The sequence below is a fragment of the Chelon labrosus genome (assembly GCF_963514085.1).
Source record: "Chelon labrosus genome assembly, chromosome: 22".
Taxonomy (NCBI): domain Eukaryota; kingdom Metazoa; phylum Chordata; class Actinopteri; order Mugiliformes; family Mugilidae; genus Chelon; species Chelon labrosus.
This window is the reverse complement of record NC_140355.1, coordinates 14,275,923-14,291,190: the sequence shown is the minus strand read 5'-3', so window position 1 is coordinate 14,291,190 and position 15,268 is coordinate 14,275,923. Positions and strand designations below refer to the sequence as shown.

General features: G+C 43.1%; 1 protein-coding gene across 1 annotated transcript in view; it reads left to right on the top strand.

Moving 5' to 3' along the window:
• Positions 1–15,268, top strand: part of astn2 (astrotactin 2) — a gene marked incomplete at its 5' end in the record, with an annotated part of 268,101 nt that overhangs the window by 136,550 nt on the left and 116,283 nt on the right. The window contains 2 exons of the mRNA XM_084572312.1: positions 12,203–12,287; positions 13,039–13,113. Of these exons, the coding sequence (XP_084428438.1) occupies positions 12,203–12,287; positions 13,039–13,113 (160 nt within the window). The remainder of the gene's footprint in view (positions 1–12,202; positions 12,288–13,038; positions 13,114–15,268) is intronic.

Sequence of the window (15,268 nt, the reverse complement as noted above, 5' to 3'; positions counted from 1 at the left end):
CATGGCAATGAGTGACTTGAAATCCCTTACAGTGATGATTTAAGCACATATTTCAAGCCATATTTCAAATAACGTTGAGTTTATAGAGATTAGATTCTAATTTTTAAGATGTGAAGAATGAGGAATAAAGTGCTTGAAGGAGTCTGAACGGCTTCCTAGCTAAGGGGTGCCGACATTTTTTTCCCTTGCGGGCTACTTTTACAATGACCAAGTCAGTTAACGTACAGGTAGGTGGGAATTCCTGCTAGGCAATTGCTGCCTGTCTCACCTCCTCTGGTGCTCAGGGTCAGCTGCAGGATCTTCAGCCAGGAACCACTATTCACCAATGTTTCGCCCCTTTAATCCTGGAACGTCTCCTGGTGGAGGGGCATTGAGAGGGACGTCTCCCTATCACCCCCTGCAGCGAGTAGCTGCTACTCCCTGCAGCTGTTGTTGGGGTTAGGTGTTCTTTTCCCAGCTCCTGTCCTTCCTCCTCAGCCTGAGCCAGAAGATGTCTTTTTCAGCCTCCTCTGAAAGTTCTTTCATCGCCTTTCTCAGGTGCCCTCCTGTCACTCCTGCTCCTACTCCTCTCACAAGGCGTGTGGTTGGGAGTCCCACGAAGTCAAAGTGATCTACCTACATCTTTGTCCTTGACAGTTCAACGGACAGTTCATTTAACTAAAACACATGTTTTTGGGACTGTATAAACAGTCCAGCTTATTCCCAATCCCATTTTATCCCCTTATAAAACAATAAAAATGGGGTTTATGTTTGGTTACAGCTAAGGGCTTAATGACAAAATTTCTTAGCCAACTCAAGGAAAATGTTGTCCAAAACACAACGTTGTCACATTCCCACTTGGTATTTCCAGCGCTTTCCACCATGAACAGATGTACTGGACTACAACTTGTTTCCAGCTATTTCTGCAGGTTTCCATATCAACTTCTGAGATGGTCCTATACTCTCACTCATATTAATTAGCCTATTTGTCATTGTGCAATATTTTGATGCAAGTTCTCCCATACGGCCTTTCCGCGTCCATTTATTTTCACTTTTCATGTGTACACAACAACCCAACAAACAAATGGACAATATTCGAGACACTCAAATGTGTAGTTAAGAGCAAGTATATCTCAGGCCTAAAATTTGCCAGTGCTATGGCTCCACTGGTACACTCTGACCAAAAACATAATTTAAAAAAATTATGTAAAATGTCACAACCACAGTTGGCCTTTAAGCTAAACAGAATATCAACATTTTCCTTCTGTTTATGAAAAAGGGTAATTAATGTAAATTTAGCATTAGTTTGGCATTGCATCCTGACAAACGATTGTGTTCTTGAGAAAATTAACCAGTCTTTTTTTCGCTTTTACGTCAATTTCTCCGGCCAGACAACTTTCCTAATGTGTAAGCAAATGCCCTCAATGTCGTTTTTCCCCCTACCAGCCACCACTGCAGTAGAGTTTGTACTGCAGCTTGTATAGTATTTTGCGTGTACTTGTGCTGACATTAAAACTACGCCAACAAAAGTGAGCACGCAGCATTATGATATTTATCTTACCTTGAGTGGCGTATCTCCCTTGTGTTTTTCGTGCCCAACTAGATAAAGTCTAAGCTCATTAGAATGGATTACATCTGTAATGTATGTGAAATTTATGTAACCCTGGTCAAGGACATGTTGAGAGCTGATGCATAATGTATTAGAGCTCCAGACACTTAACTCAGCCAGTGCACTCGAAGATGCCAAAGTAGTTATGTGTGCTTGTGGATTCCGAATGTGCACGTTTCTGCGATGGGAGCTCATTAATGGTTGTAATTCAATTTCGGAGTCATTTACTCATTCAGACCCCGGCACATTCAGCGTTCTCACTTTGTTAGTACCACTGTCTCGCTCCGTCTTCTTGTCGCCGTCCATTTATTTCTCGTTTCATCTGTCCTTTTTCAGCAGCAAGATTATTTGATCAGTAATTACCTTCAAGTATGTTGTATCTCCTTAGGGCAATCGCATCCATTCGGCAGCAAAATTAAAGGTGTTTTTCAAAAGCGCTTTTCTATTTACATAACTATCCTCTATTATAACAGACTCTGTCTCTGTCACATGAACACAAACACACACACACACATTCACACATTCATCACACACTCATTTATTACTGCTGTTATTAATATTATCCTATTATCAATAGGACGAACCACTGTGTGTCAAACATTAATATATATAGCCCCTAACCATGAGCCTTACCCTAGTCCTAAAACCTTATTGTAACCTTTACCCTAAAACATAGTCTTAACCCTCAAATAGCCTCGTAAAGAAGTGAGAACTAGCCAAAATGTCCTCACTTTGGACAAGTGTCCTCACTTTGGTGTAAAACTCAAACTGGTCCTCAGAAAGATGGGTATACAAGCACACACACACAAATGTCTGTATGGCTATCTTTGTGAGGACATTCATTGACATAATGCATTCCGTGGACCCCTACCCTAATCCTAACCATAACCTAATTGTAACCTTTACCCTAAAACCCTAAGTCTTAACCCTCCAATGACCTTGTAAAGAAGTGAGAACCAGCCAAAATGTCCTCACTTTGGACAAATGTCCTCACTTAGATGGTGTAAAACTCAAACTGGTCCTCAGAAAGATATTTGTACAAGAACGTACACACACACACTTGCATGTCTGTATGGCTGTCTTTGTGAGGACATTATTGACACAATGCATTCCCTACTCTAACCCAAACCATCTTAACCAAGTGCCTAACCTTAACCCTTACCCTAATCCTAACCTAATTGTTACCTTTACCCTAAAGCGAATCTTCACCCTTGTTAAGAAAAATAATGATTTGAAGTGTTGATTGAATTAACACCATATCTATGAGGTTTACTCGTATAACCGAACTATTGAATTAACACCACATAAGGTTGAACACAATGTCTTTAATCGTGTAACCAACCTGCAGTTAGACAGAGGGAGAAAAGAACACAGCCGTATGACCCTGACCGGTAGATGAACCGCATGAAGCTGTACACCCAAAAAGACAGGTGCAAGAAAACTGGCAGCAATCTGGAGGACAGGACTGACTCTTATCAGACCATATATGGAAGTGTGAGTAATGCTAACTCAGCAGATTGGGGACAGAAAGGCCTCCAGTCAGATCACGCATGGGTGTGTAGTACTGCTAACGATTGAGTATGTGCCACCTGGAAGACGAGGTGAAAACAATTGTGACACACAGAGGGTGTAGATTGAGCTAGAAAGAAGACCTTATATGGTAGGAAAAGACACGGGTATTTCCAAGAGAGCCCTTTACTCGGGTTAATTTCTTTTTGGGAATAAACTCTGCTTGCATCAAACTTGGATCGTCTTCAAGGATTCTTTTTGACTTCGAAGAAACGAAGAACCTAGATTACATGTTGAATTAAAGAGGTTTAGGCTTTATTATCTGGCCCTACCCTGTACCTCAGTTTTTTTTCGCAGCCTTCAATAGCCTTGTAAAGAAGTGAGGACTGGCCAAAATGTCCTCACTTTGCACATATGTCCTCACTTCGATGGTGTAAAACTCAAACTGGTCCTCAGAAAGATAGCTGTACAAGAGCAATTATTAGTTTAGTTTCCCAGTTTCGTCAAAACACAGACATACTTGTGAAGGATTGTGTTCACACTGGGGTAACTGCATAGTCACTCTGTGTCGAGTGGGGAAGACATTTTTTCGCTGAATAATCGACAATGTTGTAACTTTTTGGAAAGGGACATTGAAGGACATCCTTTGCCACTGAGGGGAGGACGCTACGCATGACTATGATATTAGAAAAACTGATACATATTCTGATAGGGACGAGGGAGAAGAATACAAATATAGCTTCATCCACCTGGCAGTGGGGCTGCTGCTGCTCTTTCGGCGCTCCTTCATCCAGTGGGAATAATTTTTGCATCCATTTAATGAAATACCGCAGTCTCATGGGAGTTCGAGAAGTAGTCACGAGATTTAATTAAAGTGATTTGTGTCCTTGAACTGAAGCTCTCCTTTTTTCCCCCCGTATGTCAGGAACAAAAGTGTCTTTGGAGATAGTGGGCCTTACATTTTGTGATGCACCACGGGGAATATTGGCAAGGGTGTATTTTAAGACGAACTATGATCTTTTCTAAACCTGAACCTTTTTTTGTTTCCTGGACTTGGCCAGGTGGTGACAAGAAGGTAGAGAAAAGAGCAACACAATATGAAAGTCCACATATTTGGACCGCATTCTCTAGACGGTTTAAATCATGGCCATAGAAATAAACCAAGAGATAAGATTTTGTGACCTTTTAGAAAACTGCCATGAGACTGTGTTGTATAAAAGCTGGGCTATGACATGGTGACATGTTCCAATATAAATATAGAAAATACTTTTTCAGCATCAACATCTGTAAGCATCAGCGTTAAAGGGCAACTACTGTTTTTTACAATCTGGACCTTATTTCTGGCATGAAATACGGTCGTTTACTCACCCATATAACTTTTTTGTAGTTTGTATTCCTTCGGGAGATAATTAGATCAGCGTATATCCATGCAGTGGGAGTGACTGGGTCATCTGTAGGTCAATCTACAGACCCCGGATGATGAGAACAGCTAACTCCGGACTCAACGGTGAATAGCACTAGCGTACGATAACAAAATATTGGTGAAATTAACGAGTTTCGCGGCAGATAGTGTACTATTTAGAGGCTGCGTTTCGGTGCCCCAGTCACTTCCACTATATGGATATACGCTGATCTAAATACCTCCCGAAGGAATACAAATTACACAAAAGTTATATGGGTGAGTAAACAACTGTATTTTATGCCAGAAATAAGGTCCAGGTTGTAAAAAAACAGTAGTTCCCCTTTAAGTTATACCCCAGGTATAACAAACATTTAACTCACTGTATTAACTAAGTGGGTCTACTTTCTGTTCAGTAATCCAAGCATGCCCACTTTTTATCAGGAAACATATCGTACTCTACACAGCTATATATTCCAAATCCATATTCATGCATTTGAACCTAGTCCATCAACTTCCCCCTGACATGTATGCAAACACACCTACAGACACGCTTTCTCTGGCCTCCATAATCACAGGCAGATGTATTTTCAGCAGGTCATCTCTCTCCGGTTCTATCTCGCGCCAGCAGCTTGTTTCAATGTCACGCTGGTTGACTGCCACCGTTGACTACCAGTCACATGTTCACTGTGCCTGGATAATCAATCCTCTCTGCCATCACTTTCACTCCAGGACTCAACAGTGAGCGTGGAGGTCAGTGGACGAATGGTACGCTGCAGCTATTTCTGCTGTCTGGGCTCTGACTGACTATTATTGGACCATCTCTGTTTATTTTTTGCTGTCATGGCAATGTAAGAGGTGATAATAAACATACATGTGTATATATACACTGATCTGCCATAACATTATTGCCTAATATTGTGTAGGTCTCCCTTGTGCCTACAAAACAGTTGTGACTCATCAGAGAATGGACATGGGCCTTCTGAGGATGTCCTGTGGTGTCTGTCAACAAAATGTTGTTAATGGGGGCCTTTGGGTCCTATGGATTGAGGGGAGGGGCCTCTGTGGATCAGGCTTCTTCCGCTGGATCCTGCAGATACTTGATCAGTTTGGGGTCTAGAGAATTTAGAGGCCAGGTTAACACCTTGTGCTGTTTTTCACATTTTTGCTGCTGCCGTCAAGGAGTGTCATTGCTATGAGGTAGGGGTGTCTGGTCTGGTCTAGGTGCGTGCTACATGTCTAAGTAAAATCCACACGAATGCCACGTCCAAATGTTTCCCTGCAAAACATTGTATTGCCACAAGATGGTCAGTGTTATTTACTTCTCCTGTAAATGTCAGAATACTTTTTCTAACGATGCATCTAGGAAGCAGTCATGACAACATGATTACTGAATTTAACGCTTTCAGTATTATGTGTTATTACAGTCAATCTCATATAAGTGCACGCCTCGCACATTTCCATCTATCATCACAACAACAACTTCATGAAGACCTTTATACCTCTTCACCTGCCTTTCGTTTTCCTCATTAAAAACTACTTCTCCTTGACTCCTCCAACCTCATCTAATCGGAACTGAAGCTCCTGAGGTGTGTAACATGCGTTTACCGTTGCTTTAGCTTAAGGTGGTATTCAACAGATGCACTACTTGCATGTCCACACACACACACACACACACAACTACATTTTCTCCTTGGAGAAAACTCATATTGAATCTGCCCGAGGTCTTTGGGCAGAATGGCTTCTCAACTTGGAAATATTATAACAAGCACAAATAGGCATCAGACCAACAATAACTCTTTTCCGTGCCAACACCATGGACCTTGAAATGTGAAAATCCCCCACGCAGCCAGAGAGAGAAACGAGAAATCATTGCAATGACACATATCATTTTTCATAGCGTGATGTAATGCGGCAGGAGGAGAGATGGTTTTTGCTCTCAAGAGGTTGCTTCCATTTAAGATGTAATGCTTCTTAATTTAGAACCTAAGAGTGGCTGAAGTGAGAGCAAATGCAAGAGGTGGAGAAGAAGGACCAGTGGCAAATGCGAACGGATCTCGTGTAATAGTGACTATCCCCGTGTGCGGCCTAAAGTGGTGCGCCTGACACCTGGTTGGAATGTAACGGGGAAGGGACTGGGTGAGCGCAGTCGGATAATCGTTGCCATCAAATGGCCATTTGCAATCACAGGTGATTAGCTCCAAATTAGGATAACAGTATGTTCTTATCAGTCAACCATAACTTTTGGCATCAGCGAGTTAACCCATTTTATCCAAGCCCTCGGGGCATATGTTCAATTTGCGCTTGCCGTCTGCCTAAAACAAGAATCTGATTTATCGAGGCGGCATAAGGAAGAACTGTTGAGAAGGCGCAGCTCATGGGTGAGATTCGTTAAAGGCCAACAAGTGTGACATCGAAATGCCAATTCTCATCACTGAAATAAAGCGATAACGTTGCTAGACTTAGTAACCGTACCTCATTGCTCATTGAAACCTGTAAATGAACTTCCCTAACCCTAAATTTACAGTGTATACAAGCAGAATCTTAAAAAAAAAAACATATTAAATGGAAAGAAAATTAAAAATAATGACGTCAATGAGTCACCATCAGCAACAAAACAGGGATTGTTCTGATGTGCCCACTGTCGTCCTAGAAACTCGAGATAACCGCAGCCGAGTGCAGACAGTAAAAGGAGCGCATTCGCCATAGTGCATTAGCAGCTCAGTGACATTCACGTTTAATGGCCACACAATCACAATTTCCTTTCCTCTCTGAGTAGTTTTTTTTTTTTCCTTACTGCTGCCTTTATCTTTTTAAAAAGTCTTTTTCATTAACTAACGCTGCGCAACTCGTCCCTGTCACGCTTGTTTGTGGTACACGGTGCTGCGCCGCTGTTACCGAGCATCAGAAAGAATAACTCCAGCCAGTTTAAGTGTCTCATCCTTACCAGCCACAATAACGCGCCTGAACAATGTCTGCGCCGGGTTTTTTAAAAGCAGAGAAACCGACGCACGGAGCAGACGCCCGCGAGTTGTGCAAGGGGTTAGTTAATTCGGCGGAATGTGTAATCAACCGGGCATAAATCTTCCCGTTAATTGCTTGATCCTCCCTTAAATGGATTAGTGGAAAGAAAGGAGCCACATTTCACTGATTGCTTGCAAGGTGTGTGTCAGATTACGGGGGGATAAAATGTGCTTCCAGGCTGGTGCGGCTCATCTGAAACAAGGTGGAAATAATTTGGGAAACGGGTCATTTCGCATCCTTAGGGCCTGCGCATATGGTCGTGCGATACCTGAGCCTCTTCAGTGCAGCTGCACTGCTGTTTGTGCTTAAGTATAAGCTACAATGCTAAGCTAAAATGCGTCTAGTTCATTGCTCTGAATAATCTATCCTTCTAAATAACGAGCGTCTAGTTGTAAACAGCGCAGTCCAACTTCTCTAATATCTGATTTAGATGGGAAAGGCGATTTATAGCTGTCACTACGATGCTGGTTGTATTTTGAAAAGTGGCGCATTGACCTTTTGACACAAGCAGACACAAGAGCTAAGAGGAGACGAAGAACGCTACGACAGTTAGGATGGAGCAAGGCAGGGACGGGTTTTCTTCCTTGTTGTTCTCAAGTCCAAATATAAAACAAGAACTTCCAGATATCTGACTTCTCACCTGTCTCGGTTATCAAGACAGATCATCATTCAGAACCATTCAAGCAAACAAAGCAAAACACACAATTTATAATTACTAGTGAGAGGCGCTAATTACTGATTCGCACACAAATAATAACTTGCTTACGGTAATTTATCATCACTTTTATCCAAATGAGATCAGCTGCATTGCAGACTGCTGATGTGAAAACAAAAGAGATTAGTAAAAATACTATAATAATAATAATTAAAAATTATTTCTGGCAAAATTAGAGGGGTTCATGTTTGACCTAAACAGAGAAACTGTGTTTTTTGCATACTTTGCCTAATTGCTACATTAGCACGGGGCAAGGGCAGCTATAGACTGTAAACAGAGTAATGCAAACTGTGATATGTTAAATGTAGAGCAACATTTAGGTTGTTTAATTGCTTGTTTGTGTGTGCATGTGTTAGCCCAGTTAACACACCAAAACACGTAAGAGACCGACCAGAGGGTACGGCATCACTGTTAAATTTTTTTGCCCCGGCTAAGAAGTAAGAAGTACCCTGCCGTGGTACAGAACCAGCATGAGGTGATCATTTATTCAGTGCCAGCGCCTCAGAGGGATGAGACTCGCCACCCTGGAAACCTCTAAAATTGAGTTTGTGGTAGTTAATGATGACAGGGTCTATTTTAACCCAAAGCGCAACGTTTTTTTATTTTTTTTCTAAACCTAATCCAAGTGGAAATGAACACCGGTCTCCTGGGTTGGAGTCCCGTGGGTGACTCACTCCGCCGCCCCAACTGTCGAACGCGGAGTTTGGTCTGTGTTTCTGATTGCGGTCACTGCAACTTTATGCACTTTTTCATTCTCAGGCAAGTGAAAATGCGATGCGGTGGACCAGTGTGTCTATTACACGCTCACGGATATTTGCATATTTTTGACAGCTCTTGCAGAACCTTTTTTTTTTTTTTACGGCCATAGTATTTATGCCCTAGGTATACATAAATAAATCTAGAATAATACGTCCAAGTATGAACAATTGTTTTTGGTATCCAACAGATGTATTACCTGACTCGATGCAAGGATACCAAGTCCCTGCATCTTGCTTTGCTGGCAGCTTGCTTGCAGAAAAGAAACTCAGGTCATCCATGTATTGATTAACTCTCTGCTTGGTGTAACCCCCCCTCGCCCCCCCAAAAAAGAATGGTGGCCATTAAATATGTCTTCTTGAACCAAAAACTTCCCGACTCCCGATTTGTCAGAGGCTGGCACACTCTTGTCAGTTGTACTCCTGGATTCACCCTGCTCCCATTTCTCCTCTCCAATTAATCAGAGGTGCAGTCAGGCATTCTGACTAGCAAATCAGACTTTGCTATGTAAATTTATGTGCTTACACATGTAAGACAAAAAATATATATATAAATAAATAACTCGGGACGCTGTCTGTTGTTAGCCTAACTGTTAACAGACTATTAATGGGAAAAAAAACAGTTTCCAGCTCCTAGCACGCAGACAGGTGAAAGCACAGAAGGAAAAATGAAGCTACCACTACAAAATGTAACCGGTAGCGTGTGATGTGACTTCATATGTGCAAGATTGATTTTACCGTGCGCAGCCTCTGGCAGTCAGGAAGGATCAAATATCAGTAGGTTAAACGTCTACGTAAAGGGCAGCAGTGGGAAATGGGAACGTGTGTGTATGTGTGTTTGGAGAACATAAACCGTGCACATGGGACAGTATCAGTATTCAGAACAATACCCCAAAATGACATGTTGATGTTCAACCAATAAGAAGAGGGAAGGTGGGATGGGATTTAACTTGGCGAGGCTATTGTTGTTCCCCTTACCAAGTAGCCATGACGAGAAATGTCCTTCGGCCTTAGCAAAGACGTAATTTTAACCCAAACCACCAGTCTGACCAAGTATTTACAAATTCAGGAAACCTCTCAGTGGCTATACAGTACTGAGCAACACCTGCAGGCCTCTATTTACAGGACTTACTGAAACCAGCAGAATGAGACTTTAGGAAAATATTGTGTGATGGACCAAATAACTAATAGCTCCCTGCTGAAATGATGAAAACCAATTCTCGTCATGGATGCAACAGTTATCCGGCAATATCTGCGCCCTTCAGTTATCTTTTATTTGAAAGGGCCATTTGAGTTTTGCTGCCGTCGACTTTCGTCCACATTTTAAAGCGGAGGCGTTTCAAGAGCTCTTGCTCTTTAAGTAAGCCCATGAAACGGACGCGAGGAAGTAAAAACCGCGTTTGTTGCCGCTCTTCGCCCGAATCCCCCTCGAGTGAGTCTTGAGTCCTATAAACTCCCCTGATAAATTATTAACCACTAAGTGATAAAATGTGAATGGGGCTGCCGGGGTGGCCATTACACATTTTTCCAGTGTTACGCTTCCATATAGGTCAAGAGAAAGCAGCCAGGTGCATTTATTGTGGGAGCACTGCTAATAGGGAGGTAGGTGAAGGTATCAATACACAAATGCATCCATCCACTTAAAAGGCATCACGCAGGCAGCACCCTCAATTCTTTAGTTTTTTGTTGTTGTTTTTTTTGCACACTTATGTGCTTCTTTTAAAGCTCAGATTACATTTCAAGGAGATAATCCGCATACGGTTTAATATTTACTAATGGCCTCTATTAATAGCAGATCAAAGGATTTATTAAGACGTTGCCGTGCATTGATAAGGCTTTCAATACAGCAAACAACGGGGTGGTATTTAAAGTTAATGGCTTGCTGGATGCACAAGCGCCAGCGAGGCGAAGCATTGACCTGAGCTGCCCAGTTGGCAGCCAATTTGGCAGCCTGAACTTAGATCTCGCGCAGAGACTCAAAACTTTCAAGGTTGGAGATGCCTCGGTGAAGATGATGAAAGGCTTGAGGAGAGACGCAGGGAGGGAACGTAGTAAGCCGGTTGTTTTTTTTTTTTCAGCCAGAATTTGAGTCAATGGAACACACGTCACGGATTCAAGGTTGTACCAGCGTGTGTGCACAACTAATCAGATTTATTCAACTCTAATGGGCAACTGTAAAAAATCAAATCGAAGAAAAACAACAGTAGGACTCATTGCTATGTTTAATAGTGAAAGTAAGAGCATTTCCACACGTACAATGCGAAGGGAACTCAAGGGATTGGGACTGAGCAGCTGTGTAGTCTTAAGAAAACCACTGATCAGTGAGGCTAACCGGAAAAAAAGGCTTCCGTTTGCTAGGGAGCATAAAGACCGGACTCTGGCGCAATGGAAGAAGGTCATGTGGTCTGATGAGTCCAGATTTACCCTGCTCCAGAGTGATGGGGGCATCAGGGTAAGAAGAGAGGCAGATGAAGTGATGTACCCATCATGCCTAGTGCCTACTGTACAAGTCTGTGGGGGCAGTGCTATGATCTGGGGTTGCTGCAGTTGCTCAGGTCTAGGTTCAGCAACATTATGCGCCCAAAGAATGAGGTCAGCTGACTACCTGAATATACTGAATGACCAGGTTATTCCATCAATGGATTTTTTTGGCCCTGATGTCACGGGGTATATTCCAAGATGACAACGTTAGGATTCATGGGGCTCAAATTGTAAAAGAGTGGTTCGAGGAGCATGAGACATCATTTTCACACATGGATTGGCCACCACAGAGTTCAGACCTTAACCCCATTGAGAAACTTTGGGATGTGCTGGAGAAGGCTTTGCCCAGTGGATGCGTATTGTAATCAAAGCTAAAGGCGGTCCAACAAAAGTGTGAGTGTGTGACCTTTTTATTTATTTTTATTTTTTTGGTGGTGACTTTTGTTTGGGCCAGACAGTGTAAAGTAGTGGGAACATGCAACTTCACCACGACGGCTTTTTGCTGCACCATCCAACTGGTTGATTGCTTCTAATTTTGGTTACCACTGTCACTGTAAATGTATTCCAGCTTTTCTCTCCGCAGAGAGTAAGCCGCAAAATTACGTAGCATAGCAACTGCTTATTTGATACATCTCTAATGAATGAGGACGCCAGGGTGACTTACATGGTGATTTATTCATCTGCTGGGGATAAATAAATATGTCTGCCTCGTTTTCTTGTCTTCGCCGCAGGAGAATGCAGCTGTCACGAGGGTTATTCCCCGGACCCCGTCCATAAACACCTCTGCGTTCGCAGCGACTGGGGTCGCAACGAAGGGTGAGTCCTCACTGCTAATCACAGTTTTATATATAAAGACTTGTACTACGTTTACCTTACAGATGATTTCACAGTCACTACCTACAATTCTGTTAGCGCTCTTTATTAACTTCACATAATGTAAAGGCGAACTGTTCGCTTTGATGTATTGACTGTCGTGAGCAAGAAAATTAATCTAACAACTTACTGTAGGCTTTCAGAATTGACCACCAGGAAGGTAAAATATAAGCGCTGGGTCTTTTCACATGAGGAAGTAGACTTTTAAGATGGAATCGGGTAGAAGGGGAAAGTTACAATGAAACCGAAGAGGGGAACTGGGGGAGAGAAAGCGTGACAGTGGAGTTAAATCACTAAAATGGGCCGTGATAGGGAGAGAAGTTGACGTCTGTCGCCGACTCTGACCTTGTTTGACGATTAGCTGGCGTGGCCCAGTCGCTGGTTGTTATTTAAGCACCTGTCATCAGCTGGATTCGGTCCAGACACAATTAAACTTCCACTCACTCGCTCGCGGGAGTAGCAGAAGACAGAGGGGGGGGATCTCATCCAGCTGAGAACTTTTGATCAAGCGACGTTCTTCTTGACTTTGAGCTTGCGTTCATCAATATTTAAACCGCGCAACTTAAAGATCATTATTCGTGAAAAATACATTTGCTGTTTTGCATTTAAAAGCAATGACTGTTGAGTTGTAAGTGGCATTACATTGAAAACCAAATGGCCGCCTTCAATCTTGTGTTCCCTCTTCTTTGTCAAGTCCTTGGCCGTACGCTAACTTGGAGAAGGGCTATGACCTGGTTACCGGCGAGCAGGCCCCTGAGAGGATCTTCAGGTGAGTCCTTCGCTTCTCGTTCATCTCTTGAGTGCATGACTCGTGGCAGCCATCTGTGACTCTGCGGACACACAATGGCTGTGTCTCTGGCGTGGGCTCGCGCGTGTGTGTACACGTGTGTGACAGAGCATACAAATAAGCAGCTGGCAGATACGTGTAGACGCAGTCGGGTGGACACACATATGCACCTCACGCTGCGCAAAATTCTCACCGATGGGTGTGTGTGTGTGGAGAATAGCCCAAGGAGCAGTCCTGGTGTGGACTCTTCCAAATGCTTTTACTGCCATTTTCGTTGCACTTCTCATTTTTGATGGGGTCATTGTGTCTGACATTTTCCAAGCAGTGCAAAGCTCAAAGGGCCCATTCAGCATCATCCAGCTGTTCTTTTTAAAAGAGGTTCCATAATACACCCCACACACACACCCACCCTCCTCCCAAAACTAGAAAAAACAACCGTATATAAAGCCAATTTAACCATTTGCCTTTTAAAAAAAACAAAAAACGTGATGTGGTTATTTCTTCATTCAGCTTCATTTAACCCTGGAAACAAACAGACAGGCTTAGATTTTTGCAAAATCTATCTTGATTTCACGCTCCCCACCCCTCCAGTATGCAGGTAGGTAGAGCTCTTTGTCTCTGTAATCTCCTTTTCACGCTGCCCTCGCAGCTACTCGGATAGGACCCGACCATGAGAGATTAGGCTACGTGCTAAATCCACAATATTTGTCCTGCACATAAACACATTTAAACAACTCGGCCGAGCGCTGCCAGTTAAAAGCGCCGCACAGGCACACGAAGGCAGCGGCTAAACTTGCTCGGATGAATCACAGTGTCAGCCCACGGTCTGCGAGGGAAGAAAGATGAAAGGACGGCCGTCTGCGCAAACGGCTGTGCATGCGGCCGTGAGCGCGCCGCTACAGATAGCCGCCAAAGCGAAGTAGAAATGCAGCAGCCGGCAGGAAAGTTTTATTTTTTTTGTATCGGCGCTGTGCAGGGGAGGAGGGAGAGGAAGGACTGCGACGCCCTTCAGCCGGACAGTCAGTCCTATGTCAGTCAGCGAAAAGAGGAGCTTAATCGTATCAGGGATTGGTTGCACAGATGGGGAGCTTTATAGGAAACTAAGGCTGCTTCTTAGTTTTTTCTCAATACTAGAAACATAATGGGGAAACTAAGCATTTCATGAGCTATAGGTATGAAAGCTGAGGGGAGGTCGAAATGAGTGCGATGCATCCACGTTCTTCATTGTTGTCAGCGCACTGGCAGCAATGTTTATACAAGCTGAAGGGTTTTCATGCTCGGCACCCTCACGGAAATTAAAGCCGAGTGCTCCAAAAATTTGGTATTGTACATGCAAAGACACGTTTGACAGGTTGTATATCAGAAATATTTAAAGTGGCAACCTTGAAGCTTTCAGCCGCGGCTGATTTGGTTGACAGCAGGAGCGGTTTGACGTTTCACAGAATTCCGGGGGACAGCGAGACAAAACTACCGTTGTCTTCATGAGATTTAATTGGCCTTATCCATCATCCTGCGTGCAACCGTTGGTGTTATCTTGTGCTGCACACAGCCTGAGTCTGCAAACGGCGAGGGCACGGTAAAAGGAGTTGGTTACCTCTCTGGAAAAAGTTGGAGGTGTGCCGACTGTCGCCTGCAGCTCTTCATCTAACAGCTCACAGCGGCTGCTCCTTTTTGTTCCATTACTCCCTCCAATATTTCACTGATTTATTGTCAGAATATTCCAGAAGTGATCATTTTCCAATGACAAACACATTTCATCTCCTGTGACTATTTCATGATGAAAGTCTGTTTTACCAGTTAAAGGCCAATTAAAGGGAAATGTTGAGTTTGCTGTCGCAGCAATCCTGGAACCCTTTGGCGATTCGTCAGCTCAGTCACCACTGTGTGACCTTATTTGACAGGAGATAGATACATTTGAATAAATGTAAATCTTTGAGATTGTCACCTTATACCACTAAATAAACTTACAAGATATTGGCTGTAGGTAAAATAACCTGTTATTATTCCCAAACAAGTCCAACCTGCTCAGGATATAACATAATATATAATAGTCTTCACTCAAGACAAACACCTTCATGCCATCTTGAGACACGCGCGTCTCACGTACTGCATTCCAAGTCGCTAAGCTGCAGAACAC